Source organism: Lonchura striata, chromosome 2 (genome assembly GCF_050655825.1).
Source record: "Lonchura striata isolate lonStrDom1 chromosome 2, ASM5065582v1, whole genome shotgun sequence".
Lineage (NCBI taxonomy): Eukaryota > Metazoa > Chordata > Aves > Passeriformes > Estrildidae > Lonchura > Lonchura striata.
The window spans coordinates 114,491,597-114,514,430 of NC_140704.1; the positions used below are offsets into that span (position 1 = coordinate 114,491,597).

General features: G+C 36.2%; 1 protein-coding gene across 5 annotated transcripts in view; it reads right to left on the reverse strand.

Annotated features, from left to right (window-relative positions):
- NOL4 (nucleolar protein 4) overlaps window positions 1–22,834 on the reverse strand; it is a 194,274-nt gene that overhangs the window by 23,726 nt on the left and 147,714 nt on the right. For all 5 annotated transcript variants that reach the window (XM_085572069.1, XM_077783765.2, XM_077783766.2 and 2 more), the window contains one exon: window positions 11,207–11,320. In XM_085572069.1, the coding sequence (XP_085428195.1) occupies window positions 11,207–11,320 (114 nt within the window). The remainder of the gene's footprint in view (window positions 1–11,206; window positions 11,321–22,834) is intronic.

Here is a 22,834-nt window from a genome sequence, read left to right on the forward strand (position 1 = left end):
ACAAAACAGTTTTTCATATTCCTGCCAGATCTGGGATATTGAAATGCAACCACTGAAAAAGGCTCTATGGAAAACTACAGGGTACGATTTGGATTTTGAGTGATTCTTCCTATTTCTCTTCTGCTCCAGATTTCCTTTTATTATTACACATCTTGGAGTGTGTGTCAGGAGGAATGGACCAAAGCACTTTATGATAGATTCCAAATTAAATTCTTCTTCATTTAGAAACAGATGACAGCCTAGACATGAAGCATTTGAGGTCAATGCTGAATTAACTTCCTCATTTTCAACTAATTAAAAATGTCTGTGTGTTCCACACTGACAAGGAAGAAAAGCAAGCCCGCTGGAGATTCCATCATTTTGCTTCTACAGGTAGATGATAGTTTAAGTTATAGATCTTCTAAAAAAAAAACAACAAAAAAAACAAAACCAAAACAACAAGCCCCAGTTTTCTTGTCTGTCAGAGAGTGAGCACTTGCTTTTTTGCATTCACTCAATGATTGGCTCTTCTTTTCAAAGGTAGGTTCAGATGTTTAAAGATATTTTACTCTCTGTTTGATAAATATGAATGCTAATTATTTTATTTCAAATCTGCATCAAAATCTGAACAGCATGTTTGTGGAAAACAGAATTCTTTCTATGAGTTCAATGCAGGGTGTCTATTAATGAACACTGTCTCAGATAAAACTTAAATTTACAGTTTAAAAAAAAAGCTTTTAAAAATAAATTGTATAAAAAAACCCCAAACAAACCTGACCTCTGCAGCCTGTTTTCAACTATTTAGTAGAGAGAGAATATTTTGCTACTAAAGAAGAATTGCTCTAATTTTTTTATAGAACTTTATAATCCTTTAACTTCAGTACTGTGAGGCTTCTGTATTTTAAAAGATTAATTAAATAAGAAGTGATGTTTGGGGCATGGCCTTTTGACTCCATAATCATCAAACCAAAGTAGCATATGCCATTGGAAGAAACAAAGAAATGAACTTTGACTGGCCTCTGGAGGATGCACTTTCTGATTTGCTTTATTAATGGAGACAGTAAAACTGAAGCTTAATACGAAATACCATGAGTAATAAGCATGAAATATGTGTACTGCAGTGCAAATCTGTTCCCCAAATATTCTCATTTCTGGGGAGAATTCTTTTGGCACAATGCCTGGGCTGCTGGCCACAGGCTGCTTGGCTGCTGTGTCCTGTGCCTAGCCTCTTTAGCAGCTGGTGCTGCTTTCAGGCACTGCATTCAGCTCCTACTCCCACAGCTTATTATAGGTTTAATTTTTTTCTTAGAAAAATATGTTTCTAAATTTGGTTTAGGACATCAAACCAGTTGTTGAATCACAAACATGTTCCTGCTACCAAACATAAGCAGTCTGTGCATTCACTTGTACATGTCTTTTCTGTGGGCAGAACTGCATTTTTTAATTGAGGAATATTTCTGAATCCATTGTGCAATTGATGTTTGGAACTTAGGAGTAATTTATGTTTCTCTAAAATCTTCTAAATCTTACTAATTCAATAACCAAAACCAGAACTTGCCTTTCTTGAAAAATAAGGTTTTGCTCATGCACAGTGGCTTTGTGTTGATGTCATTAAACTGGCCCAAAATCTGCATGATAATGGGGATTTACTCACCAGAAACATTATTCCCTGCCTGTACTGTGGGCAGGAGGGTGTGTGCAATGAAGTCATTAGCTAAACACAGGAAAAGAAATAAATACTTTTATCTATGATAGAAACATCTGACAGGCAAGAAAATACTTCACATTTAATATCTTGCTATATGAAAGGAAGGATAAGTAAAAAGGTTCTCTATTTCTGGCTTTTAAGGCTGGAGCAGAAAGAACAGAAGTCCAGACTCTAAATCCTCCATTTTCAGACCTGAATAGAGAACTCTTATATCTACATGTCCACTGGCCTTTTCTTTTCTGCCTCCTTGACATAAAATGAATGTTAAAGACACCTGGAAGAAAACTGTTCCCAACCCTGTTCATATTCATTCCACTGATGGTAGGAAGTGGGATAAGATTGCTCAAAAGTTCCTGTCCAAGAAACAGCACAATATTCCATTTTTGAGCCTTCAGCTTTATCAACCTCCAGAACAGAAAACTTACATTGACATAAATTTTACTTCACATTCAAGATCTTATGGCAGCTCAGGGTGCCTTAAAGTACACTCTGAAATCAGCAGCTTGAAATTCACACATGCTCAGCACAAAGAGCCTGGAAAAATACAGCATTTTCTAATTTAATGATCTCTGTGTTGAAGTGAAAAATTAGCTGTTCACCTTAGGGCCTCACTGAAAATCCAAGGCATGAAATTATTTGCAATTGCATGCCTTGCACATTATTCCTTTCCATTGCATGTAGCAAATTTAATGTAGGTTGGTCTGGAGTGTGGAGAGAGGGGGGCTGCCCTGTGATACTTGGCATCCTCTCCAGCTGCATCTGCTGATGACAGAGCCCTATGCAGCACTGCTGAAACGAGGAATTTTGTCACTGACTTGAAAGGCAGCAGGATTTAAAATTACAATGCATTCCACTTATATTCTTCCCCTTGACAATATGGCCAGTGCATTCTGGGTAGGAAGCTAAGCGTCCCCATATTTGTACATAATTTGATCTCCTGACAATGATCCACATGCAGCTAAACGGTGCCAGCATAACATTTTTTGCCTCAGTGGTTAAGGCATATCATTTGGAACCACAAAAACAAACCAAAGACCAACCTAGAAGAAAAATTATCACTAGGTGGGAAAATGATGGAACAAGGCCTGAAATCCAAACTGGAGTGTGAGTATCCAAGACATTACAGTCATCTTAGGGAACATTTTGAGTGTAGATAAAAAAGGATGAAGTACTGAAGTACAGAAGTCATTCTCATCCCTATTAAATACCAAATCACAAAGAGATGTCTGAACAAAAAAAGATATTATTAATAAAGCTTCTGTAGTGTAAGAAGCATTGAGCTCTTTGCAAGTTAAGTGACATTTGCCTCTTGTGGATTTTGGGATTCCAATTTCTATTTATTTGCTTTATGTTAAGTGAACCATCTGCTTCCTTTTGCTCTTTTCTAAGACTCCAGAAACCTCCCATTCTGAAGCAAAAATCACTTTGAGCTGGAATATTTTAGGTCTTATGTAAATGTACAGCCGAGGTAGGACATGGCTCTATCCCTCTGCACAGCTGCCACTTGGATGGAGTGCCTTTTTTTCTTCCATCCTCTAGAGCAAATTAGGCTCTGTGAAACCCAAAAGGAAGGGAACTCCTGATGCTTTCTTCTACACCTCTTACAAGGATGTAGAGTTGATGTGTTGTTCCTGCATACTGAATAGCTGTGAAAAGGACTCCATCTCCCTGACACAAAACCATTTTTATGTGCTCCCTCTGCATTTGCAGCTTTCTGCCACAGCAGCAGTGCCTCAGCAAGGCATCCTCCAACATCAGCTGGGAGATATTTTTGCATAACTCCCTTTTCTGTAACCAGTGTTGTCCAAGTCTGCCCCATACAATATGTTTCCCTATATTGCCACTGTACAATAGAAATAACAGAATATAGAGAACATTTTAAAACCATGCAATTATTTTCTTTCCTCCTAGGAGCTCTACTGATCATGAAAGAGAACAACACACAATCAAGGATGCAAATGTATATATTTCTTCCTTCTTTCCTGATCTCTGAAGGGTAATACATGAAAAAACTCCTCAGTGTCAAGATTTAGAAGATGGGCATTAATTGCAAAATTCTCTCTGTCCTCCAAATATGAAGGTTTAAAACTCTCTTACCCATCACTGCTGAAAGCCAGATACAGTGATCTTGCAATAGAGGTCCATGGCCTCACTGCAATTTAGATTTTTAATTTGTTTCTTCTAAAACAGTTTCACAATTACTTGTAATTTGTCCACCAGTAATTTCCTTCCTTCTTAATCAAAGCACAAACTGTTCCTGGTCTGTAGTAGCAAGACATTATTTTTGTTAATAAAACAGTGCTTTAAGAGTCTTTCTTTACGTCAACCCCCCTATTACATGCAGAAAAAAAGCACCAGGAATTGTATGGAGGCAGATCAGTAACATCACCTCACAAACCTCTATTTTTAAAAAATGTAGGAATTAGATATAAATTGAAGGACACACCGCAGCAGTAATTTCCTAGTGGCAGTACCTGTGCACTTTTATTAATATTCAGATGTATTGCGTTAGCACAGAACCTGTATCCAGTTCTGCAAGCAGCACTTGTACCAATCTGCTCTATTCAGGTTGCTGCTATGACAACTATCCGGAGTCAAATGTTAGGTCAGCTCCCAGCATGTGTGTCCTAGGCCATAATTCATTTCTCAGAAACCTAATAGACACCTATTCCTACTCCTCTAACAGATAAAAACAATATAGTTAAAATTACAAAATGGTACAATATCTTTAACAGCCTATTCACCAAAAACTTTAGATTTTCCTTGCTTTTATCCCCCAAAACAAAAAAGGCTGATAAGGATGTGTTGGAAGTGCCTCTTTGCAAACTTACCACAAATTCACAGAATAAGCTGAGTTGCAAGGAACCCATCAGGATCATTGAGTTCAAATCCTGTCCCTGCACAGTCTCTAAGAGTCCAAGAGTCACACCATGTACCTGAGAGCATTGTCCAAACACTTCTTGAACTCCGTCAGGCCTTGTGCTGTGACCACTTCCCTGGGGAGCCTGTTCCAGTGCTCAACCACCCTCTGGGTGAAGAACTTTTTTCTAATATCCAACCTAAACATCCCCTGACACAACTCCAGGCCATTCCCTCAAGTCCTGTCACTGGTCACCACAGAGAAGAGATCAGTCTCTGCCCCTCCTCTTGCTCTTGTAAGGAACTTGTAACTGCAGTGAGGTCTCCCCTCAGTCCCCTCTTCCAGGCTGAACAAGACCAAGTGACCTCAGCTGCTCCTCATACAGTTTGGAATAATTAATTTTTTTTATTCCTTGGGAGTTAGTTGTTATCTTTTCCTACACAACAATGATTACTGATATTTTAATTACAAGTCACAGCATAGAAAAAAATTACAGCTGTCATCTTGATGAGAGATTTCTTTAAAAAGGCATTCAGTATTTATCACAAAGAACTTCATAGCATCATAGTGCATAATATTATGTGAACACAGACTCGCCCTTGTCAGCTTGAAAACCTCAAATAAACAAAGACTTTTTTTTTAACTGAGGTTTGAACATCAAGTGAGTTGTATTGTGATGTCTGCACAGTGAATGTATGACTACATCTTTATCAGACTATAAAGTTGTCTGACTACTGCTATTTTCCTTTACTCTCTGAAATGAAAGTTTACCTTTAAAACTCATATTTTTTTTAAAAATGAAGTGCAGAATAACTTTTTCTTATCATGTATATTCTATAAAATATTTACAGATATGCATTCTGTGAAGAGCCTACTAATTTAAAGAGCACCAGCTCTGACTGCGAAATACCTTTTTAGCATGGGAAATATGTAAGATAAGAATAACTTTCATTTTCCTCTGAGCTTAAGTTTTTTTTGGGCTCAACTTGCCATTTGCTGTGTGTCTACAATAGAATCACACATTGCATGTCCAATTACTTGGGGCATAAGGATGAAAGAAGTGTATGTGGCTCCCTCCTTTGGCTGATCCAAAAACTGTACATGCTATTGGAGCTTTTCCATGACATTAGTCACTGGAGTCAAATGGCTAAAATGACATGGATTGAATCCAGGAGAGCATCCAGGCTTTGCAATTATATATGACCACTATTCTATCTGCAAATATAACAATATATTCTCAAAGGTCCAGATTCCTAACTGGTACAAATCAACATGTTGTGAATGAAGCAACATCAATTTTCTAAATGATCTGGCTAACTATACATGACATGTCCATGAAAAGGTTCGTATACTTCTACAGTCATATTACTCTGTGATTCAGTTATTTTCTTGCTTTCCTGTATTCATCCTCCCTCCTCATTCCCAAGTGCTGACATTTTGTCTTGATTGCCAAAAATTACTTATTTCAAATAGAAAAATGCTAATTCATAAATTTTGCACCATGACAGCACACAAAAAGTATTACTTAAAAAAAAAAAAAACAACTTAACAAAATGCAACTGTTACAAAAAACAACTTGTGTCCAAATGAAGGGGAAGGCACTTTTTCCTACTATCATTCCTATGTGCTTTTCCACAGATAGATTCCACCAGTTCATCTTTTTTAAGGAAAATAGAGAGGCAGGTCATTTAGCATACTGATGTATACAAATTACTATTTTCTATTACATCTTCCTTTACGGACTTTTCTTTGGGGTTTTTTGGGTGTTTTGTGGGGTTTTTTGTTGTTTTTTGGTGGTTTTTTTTTCAGCCAGAGCAGTAGCACCACTAATCCACCTCCACTTCCTCCAGAGTCCTATAGCACTGCTCCACATTGTTTCATGCTGAGGTTTTCCAAAAGTACAGCACACACATATCTATTTGGAAGAAGCAGAGACTGACAATGGCTCAGCTCTTAGAACAAAACTTCAGATTTTGTGATCAACAACAAATTGAGCCACATGGGCAAGGTCTCTGGAGTTCATAAAGCAGGCATCCTGCCCCTCTGCTCACTGCCCAGGACATAATGACAGGATGGCTTTCCCAGATTTTTATATTTATTTAACATTCCTCTTTTGCCCAACCAAGATGCAATTTGGTTTGCAAAGTGAAGTGCATGGCAAAAGAGGAATGGTTATTTGTTCACCATATGCAATGAATACAAGTTAGTAGGGCTGTATTTTAGCTCTACTTATTTTGTTTCATGACTCCCTTGTTCGTTGTAGTTCAGAATCTCCACTTAAAGCAACTGCTTCATACCAAAATACTGCTAGGGATGTAATAAGGATCTTGAAGGATTATTCCAGGAGAACATCCAAAGTAGCACAGAAAATCTTAAGGATTCAGATAATGCCTCTTCTATCTCTAACTGAAGCAAATCATGTAAGGCTGATTCAATTATTGTTTCTACATTTTTCATCAACTGTGATCAAAAGAGCCTTTAAAATTCAAGAGTTACTTTTTTTCAGTATCCAGACTCAACAGAGGTGATTTGTAGAGAGACACAAAAGCTCTTGATGCCTCTGTACCATTTTCCTGATCTGGACTGTGAAAGATCAACCAAATTTAGCCCAGTGTCACATGCATTTCACTGTTCAGGAGTACTACCAGTAAACCTAGACAATTTCAACATATAAATCTATAAAAACTGTTTGACAGAATAAATTATTTTTGGTACTGGGCAAAATTTAAAGGTGGAAGTGACAGGATTCTTCTTTGGGTAATAGGTTTCAAATATGTAACTTTGCAACACTAAAGCTGCTGGCCAACCAAACAGTGCTAGATCTCAAGATAATGAAAATGCACTGGTCTTAAGAGAGCACTTGAGTAACATCTAACATGGTCAGACAACCAAAGCATTACAGTCTGAGCTACCACAGCCTAGTAAATACATTGATGTATTTTAAAGAGAAGTCTCACAAACTGACAAGGCTTTTAATGTTGCAGTTGGGAAATTATTGTTGCAGTATTGGGAAATTACTAGTTTCTTGGAAGACAAGAAAACATTTATTTTTCTATTAACAAATTCTTGGCATGAAAAAAAAAAAAAACAACGTTGAAACAATGTTGAAAATAAGTCAGTGACAGCAGTGAAACCAGATTTCTTTAACTTATTTTTTAAATTGGATTTTTGCTGGCAGAAATTTTCAGCCTTGAGTTGGGAAATACAAAGATCATATAGATGGAACTTAAGACACAGATGGAAGGATAGTTTTATCCTTATTCAGACTTAACTTTATCACTCTTAACACTCTCCCCATATCAGGGCTATATTAACCTCAGCAGCTATTAGAAATACTTCTAGAAAGTAATCCATAAGATGAAGTATTTGTGTGTATAGAGACACATACACACAAGGAGAGGATTCTTCTGAAGAGAAAACAAATGGGTGCATGGGGTTGTAGGTATATAAAGCCAATCCTTCACATTTAATACTTGTGAAAGAAACAGAAAATACTCATGAGCATGACCAACACTATCTGTCAAAAAAAAAAAAAGTCTTAAAAGCATCCCTAGTTTTGACTTTTAAGCTGCTTCTTTCTCCTGAGCAATAATTGAGATGGTTTTTCATCAAATCACTGTTAAAATTAACACTGTAGACAAAAGACCCATTTAATTTGGAAATTCATGTAATTTTAACAAATAGAGACCTCCATAAGGGACATACATTCATGGTACTCAAAACTCAAGGCCTGTGTTGTGTAAGGGAGAGAAGGAAAACTGGAGAACAAAATGAAAGGGCATAATAAAGACAATAAAGGGAGTTCAGGAGGCTGCAAAGTTTTATCTTAGCTTCAGGAATGGGTATAACACTGTGTTCTTAATTCATGGCTTATGGGTTGGAAAAGAAAATATGGTGGTAGGGATACAAATTACAGAATTACAGAACCACAGAATCAGTTAGGTTGGAAGAGCCCTCTAATATCATCAAGTCCACCCTATCACAAGAACATCACTACATCAAACAACCATGGCACTGAGTGCCACATCTCACTTTGAGGCAGAGCACCTGTCTGGAACACAAAAGGCAGAACTTCACCATACTGTATGCAAGAATAAAGCAGCCTTAATGCAATGCTTCCATTCAGCTCTGAGGGGAAGTGCTGATTGAGTGCTCTTGCCAGATCCTACTGACAATCTACTTTCCAGGACTGTCTAATGTTTGTCTTCAACTAGAAAATGTCTTGATATAGTTTATGAAATGGTAATTTTCATCCCCAAAATCTTATTTATCTTATTTCCCCTTTCTTCCACCCAAATTTTCACTGACATCCTCAAAGCCTGAGTCTACCCAGTGGTATAAAACCCAGGTTTGGAAAACAAGGGGTTTTTGGTTTTTTGGGTTTTTTTTTATTGTTGTTTTTTGGTTTTTTTTATTTTTTAAGAGCTATGGAACAACAAAACAACATGATGAACTGAACATTTCCAATCTTTCTCTGTTTAAGAAAAAAAAATCTAATGAAAATATAACATTTTAGATATATGTAAGAAAAGTGAAGGAAATTTAATAGTAAGTTAAGAAAAAAAAATAGGAAGACAAGCAAAATAGAACCCTTTTACTTATTAGTCATACTCTCTGCATGTGAAAATACAGATCCAGTTCTCATCTCAACATATGAACTGAGAACACTATTGTCCATTAAAAACCACACTCAGAAATATTCTGGAATGCTGTGCTCTCAGTCTACTTCATAAATTTCACATCCTCAGAATAAATAATTAAATTTCAATGGAACTGGGGCTAAACCCAAGGTTTTCTACTTCTCTAATGACTTATCTATTCCACCCTGAAGGGTAAATTTCTCACTAAATTTTATGAATTTTACCTAACACACACTGTCATATTTTTTCCCAGCATGTTCAGCAAATCTACTCAGCATATCTGTCCTGAATCCACAAGTAGTTTTGCAAGCACCAAAGTTACACCAGCTCAGAAAATTTACTGCTTGTTGAATCAAATGACTGGTGCTATTTGCAACTCCCCTGTGTTCCCAGAACTCACTGTCAAAAAAGGGAAGAGCTGAAGGAAGCAGAACCCAACACCCGTTGTTCATAGGCAGCTTTGCTACTTTAAAATCACAGTTGCAATTAAGGTGATCAGCTGGGAGATATTCTGACTACAGATTTTTCATTCTGTAGTGAAAAGTAAAGATATGCCTCTCCTCCCAAAGCGGTTTCCAAGCCCTTCTGTGATAGTAATACTACAAATAAAGGGAAAAAAACTTATTAATATGTTTTTTTGGAGTTCTGACTGCCATTTAAATAGTGATTTTTGTTTCAACAGGTCTCTGGTTCCCTGAAGAGCATTATGGGATTCTCACTTAAATCACAAAACTCTGCCTCACCCTGGCTGGACCACGGAATTGAGCCATTAGTTTTGTGCAATGAAAGTAACTGATGTTTGTGCAAGTTATTTCTAGCTCCCCTTGGGCTAAGAGCACATTGACTTTGTAGCTGTTCTTTTTATTATTATTGAAAAATCAGAGAAAAAATGAGAAAATATAAAACCTGCACAATCTGAATGAGCACTGATTCTAAACTAAATTATATTCAATATTACAGTGCTTTGACATCCCATGTCATTTGTAAATCTTAAGGCAAATGTAGCACAATAATGAAAATACTAGCAAAAAATATCACAGCAGAAAGAAATAGCAACATACACTCTCAGATCCTAAACTATCCATTTTATAAGTATAGCAGTAGTAATCCTTTATACAGTTAGGGCATGACCTGAAGGAACTCAATGGACTATGCATAAAAGGAAAATGTTCTTTTAAATAATGTTCTATTCCACAAAATAAAAATTCATCTGCCATGACAGAAGCACATTTTGGAACACATAAGATATCACTAATATTTTTACTTTGTTACAATCATGAAGAGAAATAAAGCATAATAGTCTTTGTAATAAGAATGTTAGACATTCAGTATATCTCTGGAGTGAGTAAATAATCAACGCCTGGAATGAGCTACCAGTTGGATTTTAAAAAACTGAAAGAAAACATGCAATTTCCAGAAAATAAAAGGTAATAAAACTGTAACATGCACTACAAAGATGAATAATCACACAAGAAAAAGCATATGAGCTTTAAAAACTCACTAATAAGTTAATTAACAGCATTTTGTCATACAGCATAGTAACTTCTCTGTTTCAGGCAAATAGGTATTTTCAGTCAGTAACAATATTTCACCTTATATTGAAAATGCATACACTTTTTGAAGGAGAATATGTGCACAAATAAATACACTGATTCATGGACACATGCACCATTTCTGTTACTTATGTACATTATATCCATTCTATGTTCTGTTCTTTTTAATTCTAGTATAGGGATTACACATGCTCTGAAAATCTACAGCCGTCAAAAAGTAAATACACAGCTTTATCCAGCTGGACATTACAAATATATTAGACACCCTGACACAGCTTATGTAAATATAGACAAAGACATGCTTTTGTAATCATTAAAAAAAAACACTACAGCTTTTGTATTTTAATTAATCTTGCTAGCAAGAAGCACATAAGGCACTGCACCACCCTTCTGCATGGCACCCTATGTAAATGAGCCCAGTGCATTTATAAATATGGATGTGGTAGACCCCCAAAGAACACAGTACCTGCTGTCTATCCAACCGCATCCTTTTTGCAGCATTTCTGCTTTCACTCTCACAGGCGGAAGCCAGGATACTCTCTGCAACTGCTGAAGTAAGGTGTGAGGGAATAGGTCGTGACTATGAAAGAGAAAAAGAAACACAGAAATTATTCCTAGCATAATCCACAACATCCTTTTTCAAAGCACACCATACCATCACCTAGGCAGGAAAGTCCGCTCATTGAAAAGCAGTTTATACCAACAAAACAGGGAAATGGAACTTGCAAAGATGAAAAATGAAACTAGTTAGATGTTAAAGCTGCAGCTGATCCAAAGAGCCACGAGAAGCCCTTTCCCCCCACAGCTCTATTGTCCAGTGTGTTTAGTCTGGCTCATTAAGCTGTACTTTGAACAGACAGTGGCATATTCTCTGCGTTCCAGCAGCACCCTGGCCGTCTGATTCTTGTTAAGAAAACTGAAAGGCTTTTTATCCTGTGCAGCATGTGACAGAGATGAGTAGTGTTTTTTATAGTCATAAAAAAAAAAGCCATGAAAAAAACCCAAAAAACAAAACCAAACAAAACAAAAAAACCCAAGTGATAGGGTTGAAACATCACTCAAAACCTAACAGATTGTCAGAACATTTCAGAGCAGCCTCAATCTGTAGTATATGAATATTTGCATTCCTTGCTGCAACATGACTGATGTGATTAGAACGACTTAAAAAAAAAATCTGTTTTTCTTTCAAAAATACCAGCCTTCCAACACTTCAGATATTTTGTTGTTCAACTAGATATGGTTCATTTTTCTGATTCAAAACCTGTCATTACTAATTTCATAGCATTTACACATTTAAGGTTAAAGGTGCAGTGAATCCCCCCCCCAAAAAAAAGAGAATGATAGAATCTTTTTAGCATCATGCTTGATTATGAACTCCAGTATGATCTTGCCTACCATTTCATTAGGAAGAATATTTACACAACCTTTTTTTTCCCTGATTACATACAAAACAATCTTCCTGAAAGATGAAGCTCATAATAATCTTCTTCATTAATATACAAAGACATATCAGAATTACCAAGAAAATAAAGAAAGTGGGGATAATAACAAAAATATTGGTACACATATAAGCCCATTACTGACACTGCAATTTACTGAGCCCAGTTCTGAACTTCCACAAATTTTCAAATCTTCAGTGAACTCACATTTAATATGTAAATTTTTATCTACTGAGGCTATGGCCATGCATGAGGGGGTTTGGGTGTGGTTTTTTGCTTGTTGGGTTTTTTGGTTGGTTGGTTGGGGTTTTTTTTGTTTGTTTGTTTGTTTGGGGGGATTTTTGTTTTGTTGGTATGGTTTGGTTTTGTTTCAGAAGAGTTTTACTTTCTTACTCCCAAAAACATGGATATGAACCTGATATGAAATGTCAATTAATGTTGGATGAAAATTTTGAAGTTATTTCCATTCAGTTCCTAGACAGCAGCCTTAAAACAGGTTAATTGTATAGGCTCAACTGATTTTATGGTTTTCATAATATTCCAGAAAATGACAAACCAACCATTATCAGTATTAGATTTTTACCTCTAAAAACTAAAGTCAATTTATTGACTTTGGATATGCTCCGCAGAATGTCAATTTTTAATGCAACACTCTACTATCTCTAAAGGATATGACCACAGTCTGTCTGGGACCAGAAGATGAAATAGCTTTCAGAAATAGACAGGGATTTATGGGTCTTCCTCACTAGTGCAATAGGCTTATTTCTCCCCACTCACATGAGAACAAGCTCTCTGGCATGGACACAGCAGCACTGCAAGAAAGGCAACCAGAGGCTGCAATACTTCAATAAATTATACTTGGACTGATTTGACAGAAAAAAAGTATTGAACTTGTTTCCAGTTTGAAAATAATTCAGTCTAAGAGATGAGGGACACTGATGTAACCCCCGGTACCCTGACAGAAATTAACATTACATGCAGCACAAACAGATGCCCTACTCAGAGCTTCAGAGAAAAAGTCTTTGCAGAAGGGTTTCATTGAAAAAGCATTTTATTTAATAAACTGCCTCCCTGGAATGGTGATGTTACTCTGAATTTGTTACTGAATCCTACTAGATCCCTCTCTACATTTGCTGTACCACTGTACATGACACTGGTTTATGTATGTTCAAAATGCACTGACTCCGTTGGCTGCATGGAAGTCTCACTGTGGTCCTCTAACAGTGATCAGACAATGGCATTCATGAAAAATGGTGAGTAAACACCTGAATAATTCCTCCAGCTCAAGTCTTTAGCTAAACCTGTAACTATACCTACACATCAGTGGATTTTTAGAAGGTGATATGTGAGCAAAAAAACCTAATGTTCTGACCAAAAAGTAAATTGACCACCAGTTCTCCCAGTTTATTTATTTATGGGAGAGAATAAGTTTATTGAAGTGTTACTATAAAAATCAAGCCGTTATCTTTGAAAAGGAGTAGAGTGGTCATGTGCTCACTATTGAAATATCGAACTCAAGTTAGCATCTGCAAAAAAGAGGAAATCTCTGGGTACTGGAGTGTCTTCCTTTTGAAATATGTGTTAACCCATAATTTCTCTCAATCATCACTGCAGCTGGCTGTTGATATGTTCATGTCAAGAACTGCCTACAATGAACCTTAGGGAAAATGTGATGAATACATGGCCCAGTCACCTGGGAGTAAAGTACTGTAAAAAAGCACAGGAGAAAAATCATCTGCTCAGGGTTCAGGCTCCATCAACAGAACTCTAGTATGGTATTGACTGAGAAGATGAACATGGCCCTCTATCACTAGGAGGAGAGCTGTTATTAAGGAGATTTTTCTCCTTTGCAAAATTCCATATTTGTAAAGTCTCAAAAATATCAATTTTGAAAAGTCTCACCAAAGAGAAAAAATTACTTTGAAATAACTGCTTCAAAAAAATGTTTTAAAAAGAACTAAATTAATATCTCCATTTTCTAAGCTCAGATGGCTTAACTTAGTTTCCTTTTCCTCTTTATTTCTGATTATTCATGATCTCTCTCATAACTACAGCTGAAAAACCAATTCTGTAAGAAGCTCAAACATCTGTGTTGGGTTCTGAACATCCCTCAATTCCCAAGCTGAGGGTGATATTCAAAGGCCTTGGAGACCATGAAAAGGTGTCAACATTCAATTTTGCAGAAGGAAACCTGCAGATCTCAGGTAAAAGGACATTTTGCAGGTTCCTGGGCTGCCCTCTGCAGAGCTGAGAGCTGAGCACTGGTTCCTACATGTTTGGAACTACAGCAGGAAATGTGAGAGCCAAGCAGAATTTTATCCAAGGCTGCCCTCACAATCCCTGGATGCACAACCTGCCCACTGAACTAGCAGACAATCAGTTTTCATTTCATGTCAAAATAGAAAACCCTTGACCAAATAACATTTCTTAAGGAAAAAAAAAAAAAAAAAAAAAAAAAAAAAAAAAGAAGAAAAAAAACGGCATTCCCAAAAAATTCCCAATCAGCTTTAGCTGGTTTGGAATGTGCTCAGTGTTGTTTGAGGCATAACCTTCACAGCCCCAGTCTGGTATTTCTCTCACTTCACAGTGATGCAAAGCAAGAAATAACTATACTGGAACTACCCATGTATAAAACAAAAGAAAGGAAGAAATCCTATAAATTAATCTACCAGAAGTAGCAAATCACATGGCAGGATAACATTTTTGACATTTTGAGCTAAGGACAGATAGAAAAGATATGTGAAAATTTTATAGTAACTCTCAGGTGAAGAGATGAATAAAACTAAGAAGGAATCTGGTGAACAGTGTAATACAGACCTTCTGAGAAGACTACATCAATCACACAAAAGCAGTATAAAGAATTGCTTTGTATTTACTTGGAACTATGATGCTGTTTGTGACTGCACTAAAGCAGGAGTCACATTTTGAACACACATCCTGTTTGGACTTTTTACATCTCCTCAGCTGACACTCGGCTAACATCCAGCCTCTAACACAACGTAGGTGAAGAGCATTCTGATAAATGATGTAAGGAAAACCTGCTAGATTGCATATGCACGCAGATACCTTTGTTTATAACAATTTCTGAAGTGACTGAGATTTAGGAAGTGGTTGGAATTCCCTCAGGAACCTATGGGAGATGACCAACCATCTTCAGTCCTCACGTATTTGAAACTATTGTGAGACCACCGCAGAGCCTGTAGATGACAACAGTGACAACAAAGCAACATGCACACTTAACCACCTTATTGGATATGCACTTTTGCATGCTTTATGAGAAATTATTTTTTGTTCAAATTAATTTGAACTTTTTATACACTCATCCATTTTTCTCTTTCTGAAGAATTTACAAATCATTGACAGATATACTTTTGCAAGCTGCCTAATGGAAAATCAAATTAATCAATACTTCTTTCTAGTCTAATAAGTGCCATTTTGCCTTAAATGATGCAAAACCTAATGAAGACCCTTTCATGACTTTGATACTCCTTAGGTCTGGATATCAACAATCAAAGCATCTTACAACAAGCCTTTCTGGAGTTAGAGAGTAGTCCTGCAAGATTGCTGATTTTAAGTATTTGAAATCAGAAATCCTTGACCCAGTTCATCAAAAAATTAGATCTCTTGGTATAATCTCTGACTCTTTAAGAAAGGAGAGACTAGCATGTTCAATATACTATAAAATAGGCATTTTCACTATAAAAACTGTATGCAGTATCATGAAGTCTGCTGTTTAAAGTGAGGTATTATTGCAGTATCTTCATGTGAAGCACCAAATGTCTTTTCTGGCATAGTCACACAATTCCTGTATTTCTACACAAAATATTAAAAAAAAACTTGTATATTTTAATTTCTTATGCCCATTTTTGGCATAAATTTACCAATTATTGATATACTAGATAATTGACTGTATTTCAGTCTAAGCCACTAGGAGCAGTATATTCACTAAAAATAATTTTGCAATTTACTGTGCATGCTGTCCACCCGTGGTTAGAGATCATTGTCTCTAAAGTTACTACCTTGGCAGGTTTTTGACATCCAGTATAAATAAAAGCCAAAGCTGCCATACAAAAGTTTGGTCTACATACTTTCACACGTTACATCAGTCTGGCTCAGTTCTGAAAAAATACAGCTATCTGTTTAATCAGATAACAGGCACACATATACACCTGCTGAAATGCCAAACACCTTAAGCTGACATATGCATAAATACTACTTTCTAGTTTAGGCAAACTAACAATGAAAATTACATCTTTCAGTAAAACACAGTTGGAAACACATAACCATTCAAGCTACTTCATTTTGTTCATAGACACAACACAATAATATTACCTCTAATATAAATCAGAGAATCACAGAATCATTTAGGTTAGAAAAGACCTGTAAGATCATTGAGTCCAACCATTAAAAGAACATTCCCAATTCTACCATGTCCCCAAGTGCTGCATTCACACTTCTTCTAAACACCTCCAGGGACAGCAACTCCATCACTTCCTTGGACAGACTATTCCAATGCTTCACCTTCAAATGAAAGAATTTTTCCTAATAGCCAATCTAAATCTGCCCTGGTACAAGTTGAGGCCATTTACACTACTCCTATTGCTTGCTACTTGGGAGATTAATATAAATGTGAGAATGAGAAAATGTTTTAACTATTACTCAAACTTGAAAAAAAAAAAAAGGTTAAAAATTTTCCAAAGTGATTTGGCATCCAAAATTTAAGATGAATGTCAGTGCCTCACTGACAGTAACTGAATTTTTCCAAAGGTACCACTAAGCACTTTGCATATTGGGCTCCCAAAAATTAGATACTCCCTAGTGCTCTCCTGAATGTCAGCTTTTTCCTCAGGAATTGCAAGTCCAGTTAACTTCCAAAATTAAATACTGCAAATATGCCACAACTCTTTAATAATAAATTATTACGATCTAACACTGTGTCCTAAAATGCCCAACACATTTGTAATAGTGCAATATCTAAATAGCACTTTTTCAGAGAAAACATGCAAAATAGATTACAAAACAGGGAAGACATGATCTTCAAATAAAAGTTTTTAATCAGAACAATGCAGTGAAATGTATAACAGGACTGTCCTGCACAGCACAATAGCAAAGGACTCAGAAACCCTTCTACAGAGTATTTTTGAATTTAAAGACCAAATGAAGTACAGTACTGCACTATATTAGATGTATTTTTATCCTTGTCACAAGCTGGAAGAGGGTAGATTTAGATTAGATATTAGGAAGAAATTCCTTACTGTGAGGGTGATGAGGCACTGGATTGGATTGCCTATAAAATCTGTGGTTGTTCCATTCCTGGAACTGTTCAAGGCCATGTTGGGTGGGGTTTTAAGCAACCTCCTCTAATGACAGGTGTCCCTGCCCCTGGAAGAGGGGTTGGAACTCGATGAATGATAAAGTCACTTCCAACCCAAAACACTTTGTAATTCTATAATTTGTTAGTGAAGAATAGTGGAATATGAACAACTGGACTGGCATTTTAATGCCTGTAGCCCTGCATTTCAGTTGGGTTTGATATATTTTGCTTGGTGTCACTGTTTTCTGATAAATACCCAATTGTCACACCTACTAGAGGATTCAATGAAATAGCTAGAAATGTTTTCTTAAATGGCAGTAGAGGCTTTTTAAAACATCTAGTGATGTTCAAATCACTTTTTTAAGTTTTCATCTTTGAAATTTATTGCATTGAAACACTGCACCTTGATTATGATGGCACCTAAATAAATCCAAGTATATCTTAACATTCCTGTCTAAAAGTTTAGCAGATGACTCTTTCCAATCAACCACCAGGCTGCTGTTGCTGCTGCTACGCCCACATATGGGACCAAGTCCGGCTCTGCCTGTGTGAGCAATTTCAGCAGGGCTAGTGGAAATTTTAAACTACTTATGTGAACAACAGCAGCAATACTCCTCTGACTTTATGTACATAAAAATGAACTATTTGGTAAAAAGTAGTCACCAAGGCTTCTTTTTTGTTTCATTGTTGACTCTTGAGACAGCTGGGATGAACTTCTCCAGACTGGTTCATCCAAATGCTTCACTGACTGCTGAAGAAGCCAAAGTCACCTAATTTCTCTAACAAACCTAGGCACAAATCCAAGCCTTATCTGGTATTTTGTAGTGACAGAGAACTCCAGGAATCATCCTGCTGACCAAACTCCTTCAGAGTCAGGTGAGGATTGTATTGAACACTGATAGCATTTTACTAGCAAAACTCCAGAGGACTTGGGAAAACTGAGTAAGATTTAACATTATTTACTGTTTCCCCTAAAATAATAAACTAAATTGGATTCTTATCCTTAAACCATTGGCACAGGCCAGTTAATCAGCTAACATTGCAGCAAGAGCTCTCAATCTAAGTCAGAATCACAGTATCAAAAACCACTGAAATATTTACTATTTTTTTTTCTGATTTCAAACTTACAGGTTAACAGAGTAAATATTCTTTTAACCTATTCGTTGAGGTTTTTTCCAACAAAAAAAGGATATTTTTTTTTTCTACATCAGAGATTATTGCTATTTCAGAGAGGATTACTTTTATTCTAAATTTTAAAAAAATTGTAAGAAATGTCAAAATTGCATTCCTATATTTTCTTCTTTCACAGGATGTAGAAGACTAAGTTCTGTCAGGTTGGTAGGTATTTTTAATTTTTAGTTTTAATTAATTTTCCAAATACTGTACCTTTTTTAAAGCTAACTTTTTCACATTTTGGAAGGGTTAATGGAAGAAGTGTTACTTCTTCCACTGCTCAGTTTTCCAAAATTGCCTAAACTTTGAAAAGTCATTAAAAAGCAAAAGTTATTTGAGGAAGATTTTGGAGGAAGTTCTTAAAAATCACACGAATATTTACTTAACTGTTCTGTGGTGAAAAAAAAGAACATCATGTCTAAGAGCCTTTGAAAAACTGATCCTAGAATATTTTTTCAAGACTATATGAGATCTAATAGTAAAAGTCAAATTTTATCAGAGAATAGTTTTGGCCTATTTCAACCAAGTTGCCCATCAGACTTAAATAAGTTAACCACTACCAAAAAAGGGTGAGATGCTTAGAAAGGGAAGTGCCCAACTGACAGAATTTGAGGTATAATACAAAGCAACAACTCTATTAGTATTTGTAGATCTTCATGTAACTGTTCTTGTGATAATTTTCTTCATGCTTCCCAGCTTGTTAATCAATTAGATATGCATCCCTGAATCCACAGATCCTCATTTTCCTGAAAATACTTATGACCTTTCCAGACATAAAAGCCTGGAGGACTGAAAACCCAAATGACTGCAAGGGCAGCTGGACTTTTCAGCACTAAATTCAGTAAATATTTAATGATTTCTCTTTCGAAAAATTAAAAGCAGAACCTAGACACCTATTCCAAGTAATCTTAATGAGGCAGATTTCAGAAAACATCCCCCTTCTGGAAACCAGTCCCCATCAATGTTGCTCAGTCTCAGTACAAACATATGAGAAGCCACTAGACACACTGAAAACACCTTGATTAACATGAGCACAGTAGCAAATTGTTAAAACACCTCCCTCAGCCAACTGGCACAACCAAGTGACAGCAGCAGTGAAAGCTGCAGAGCCTAGTTATTTGTTCTTGGGCTGGAGATAGGACAGAAGGAGTTGGGATGAAACACTGGGACCTGAATCAGGAACTGTCTTTGGGCACAGTGTGACTCTTCTCCCACACATCCAAACTTGCCTTTGAACAATGAAAAGCATTTATGACTAGCCTTTTCTCTCCAACAGAGAATACTTTGCTCTTTGATACTATAGTTTTGTATTACAGTAGTATTTAGAAGGAGGGTTTGCTTTTTCTTAAAAATAAAGAAAGGATCTCAGTGAACGAGAAAATCTTGCTCTTGCATTGGGATGCTCACAGAAAAAATGGCACATCCATGAAAAAGATACTGTAAGGTGCAATTTCAAATTGAATGCAGTGAGACTGATCATAGGAGATCGTGAAGATGGGTGGAAGCAGGGAGTAGTAAGAAAATGTAACTATTAAGACAATTGAGCCTCATTTGATTATTTCTAGACCTAAAGTTTTTCTGGACTATAACTAAATAAATGCATACCACATATCTCCAGCATCTATCTACTAACCCTTTTTAATTGGCAGTTCTTTTTCACATAGGCTGGGACAAGTCTAAACAAAGGATTTGAAAAACAGTGAAACAGGCCATCAGACTATCACAGGGAGAAAATTCCTCTTGCACACCTTATAGAGTTCACAAAACACCTGACATATATACAGGAATTCTTGTTGATATCAGTCTTTGAAAATGAGGAAGTTTTTTTTTTTCTTTTGTTTTTGGGCTAATGAAGAGAAAAAGAAATAATTTCTTTAAGAATATCAAAAACTTTTAAGTTCTCAAAGCAATACAGCACAGTGCAGGCAGAATCACAACATCAAAATCCCATCCAAAAGCCAGTGATTTTGCTATTTGACAGACTTCCCTCCCAGTGAAAGATTCTGAGGAAGATCATAGAATTTAGTAAGAGAACATTCTCAACAGTCCATTAGCAAGAGACAATGGGAGGAGAAAAACAATCTTGCAATTCAGGAGAAAAACTGAGTGCCTTATTGAGGTATATACTTGTGTCAGAATGAAAACTGCACAACTACAAGCTGCACAGTCAAATGGGCAGAGCATTTCCAGCATAGAAAGGGAGCTTCTCAAAGGCATATTTGTAACAAGAAGCTAGGCAAGCTGCCTTGGAGTCCACAGACAGCTATCTGTCACAAGGAGAAGCAGAATAACTATAAGCAATCTCTTAATAATACTAAGAATCATGTTCATTAACATTATGAACACTCAAGAGACTGAGCCTTTTTTATTGCCTCAAAGCTAGAACTGGCCTGTTATGCAGCAAGAACTGTCATTGGGGATACAGGCAGCAAATAACTGACAGAATCAGGCTCCAGGCTTGCTTTTTCATCTTTTTCATGCAGTTTTACACTAATTTAACATAGTGTTTACATTTTCTCTTCACTTTACAGAATGACGCTGTAGATAACTGCACAGTTACACACACAGTCTGAACTGTCATATGCCGTAAAAGAGAATATTCTCTCTTTCTCATGCAACTAGATGGTCAAAATGTAGCATTTTTGAACCTGAACAAAATAAAAACACTGTATTTAAGATGTGTATAGAAAAAGACATCTGTGGAGGTTATTGTGCTGAGCAGATCATTATTCTGGTTTTTCTGTATTTAATGGTAGCCCCTTATTCAAAACAACACCATTGTGTCCCTTCATTATTGTTTTGAACAAATGTTATTATCCAGAAAAGGTGTTTCTTCTCCATTACCAAAATGGTAAGGACATCCTCACCATTAAAACAATCAAGTAGTCAAATGCCTTGAAAAAGGCATTTTAAAAAATGCCTATAATCAAAAGATGATGATACAGTAACTTATAAATAATAATAAAAAAAATTAAAAACCCAAAGGTTTACATATTAAATAAGGAATACATATTAAATTTCAGAATTATTCAAGACATATGCATAAAATGCTACTTATTCCCTTAGGAAGTTAATGAGAGCTCCTCCAGAGACTTTGGATAGTCTTTGGTTTGTATTCCTGCCTGCAAACAGGGACACAGGACACATATCCCTTCAGGCCCAAGAGGGCTGCAATCTTTGGCATGAGGTCCAGTGCTTTGTCACTTCCATTCATTGGCAAAAAGTCAGTGTTTTAGATGGTGATTTGTTTGTTTAAAAGGAAATAAAGCCCATCATAAAATGTCATGAAACATTATAAAATCAGGAAATCTTTCTGAACTATAAAGATTACCTATTTGGATCATATTACTAATAATCTCTGCTCCTTTTCCCCTTCCAGGAAAAAATTTGATCCTGCACCTTTATTCATATGAAAGTAACATTTGCAAATGTGCACTGAAGTCAAGCCAACCCAGCTCTTATGGATCAGACTGTAGCTCCTTGTTCATATTGCAAAACAGTTGCACAATTCTTTCAGATTACAAAAATGACCAGTTTACATAACTGCTCATCAGCGTGAAAAATGATAGTAATAAGGCCATAAACTGGAACAGTGAGGAGACTTGCTAGCATTGGCTAATTTTGTAAGTATTTTCAATTGAAAGTACAGCAAAATAAAATATTTTGCTTCATGAAAGCTGAGCTTGATGTTGATGAATTATTGTCAGTGAGGAGATGCAATTTAATGCTACTTAGTATATTGTAGGAAATATCTGTTTTCTATTTTTCTTTTTTTGTTGGTTTTTTTGTTTATTTATTTGTTTGTTTTGTTTTGTTAGGGCTAAACAATATGCCATGTACACTGCCAGTCAATCTTTGGCACTTCTGGCTGTACAGATGTCCTTTATTCTACCTGTCTTTCTTCATTTGAGCTTCCATTGTTCAGAAACAGTGTTAGCCAAATGTTTCAAATAATAAAACCTTGCTATTGATTAGAATCATAAGCATACACAAAAAATTAGTTTCTGTCTTTGCTTTTGGTGTTAAATAGTGGTCTTACCCTACAAATAAGCCTCATATTTTGTTCTTAAAACTGTCAGCTACTATCTTAAACAACAAATGGTACTCATAAATATTCTGCAAAAACTGCAGGAAAGAGAAAGACAGAGAGAAAGAGAGAAACAGTAAA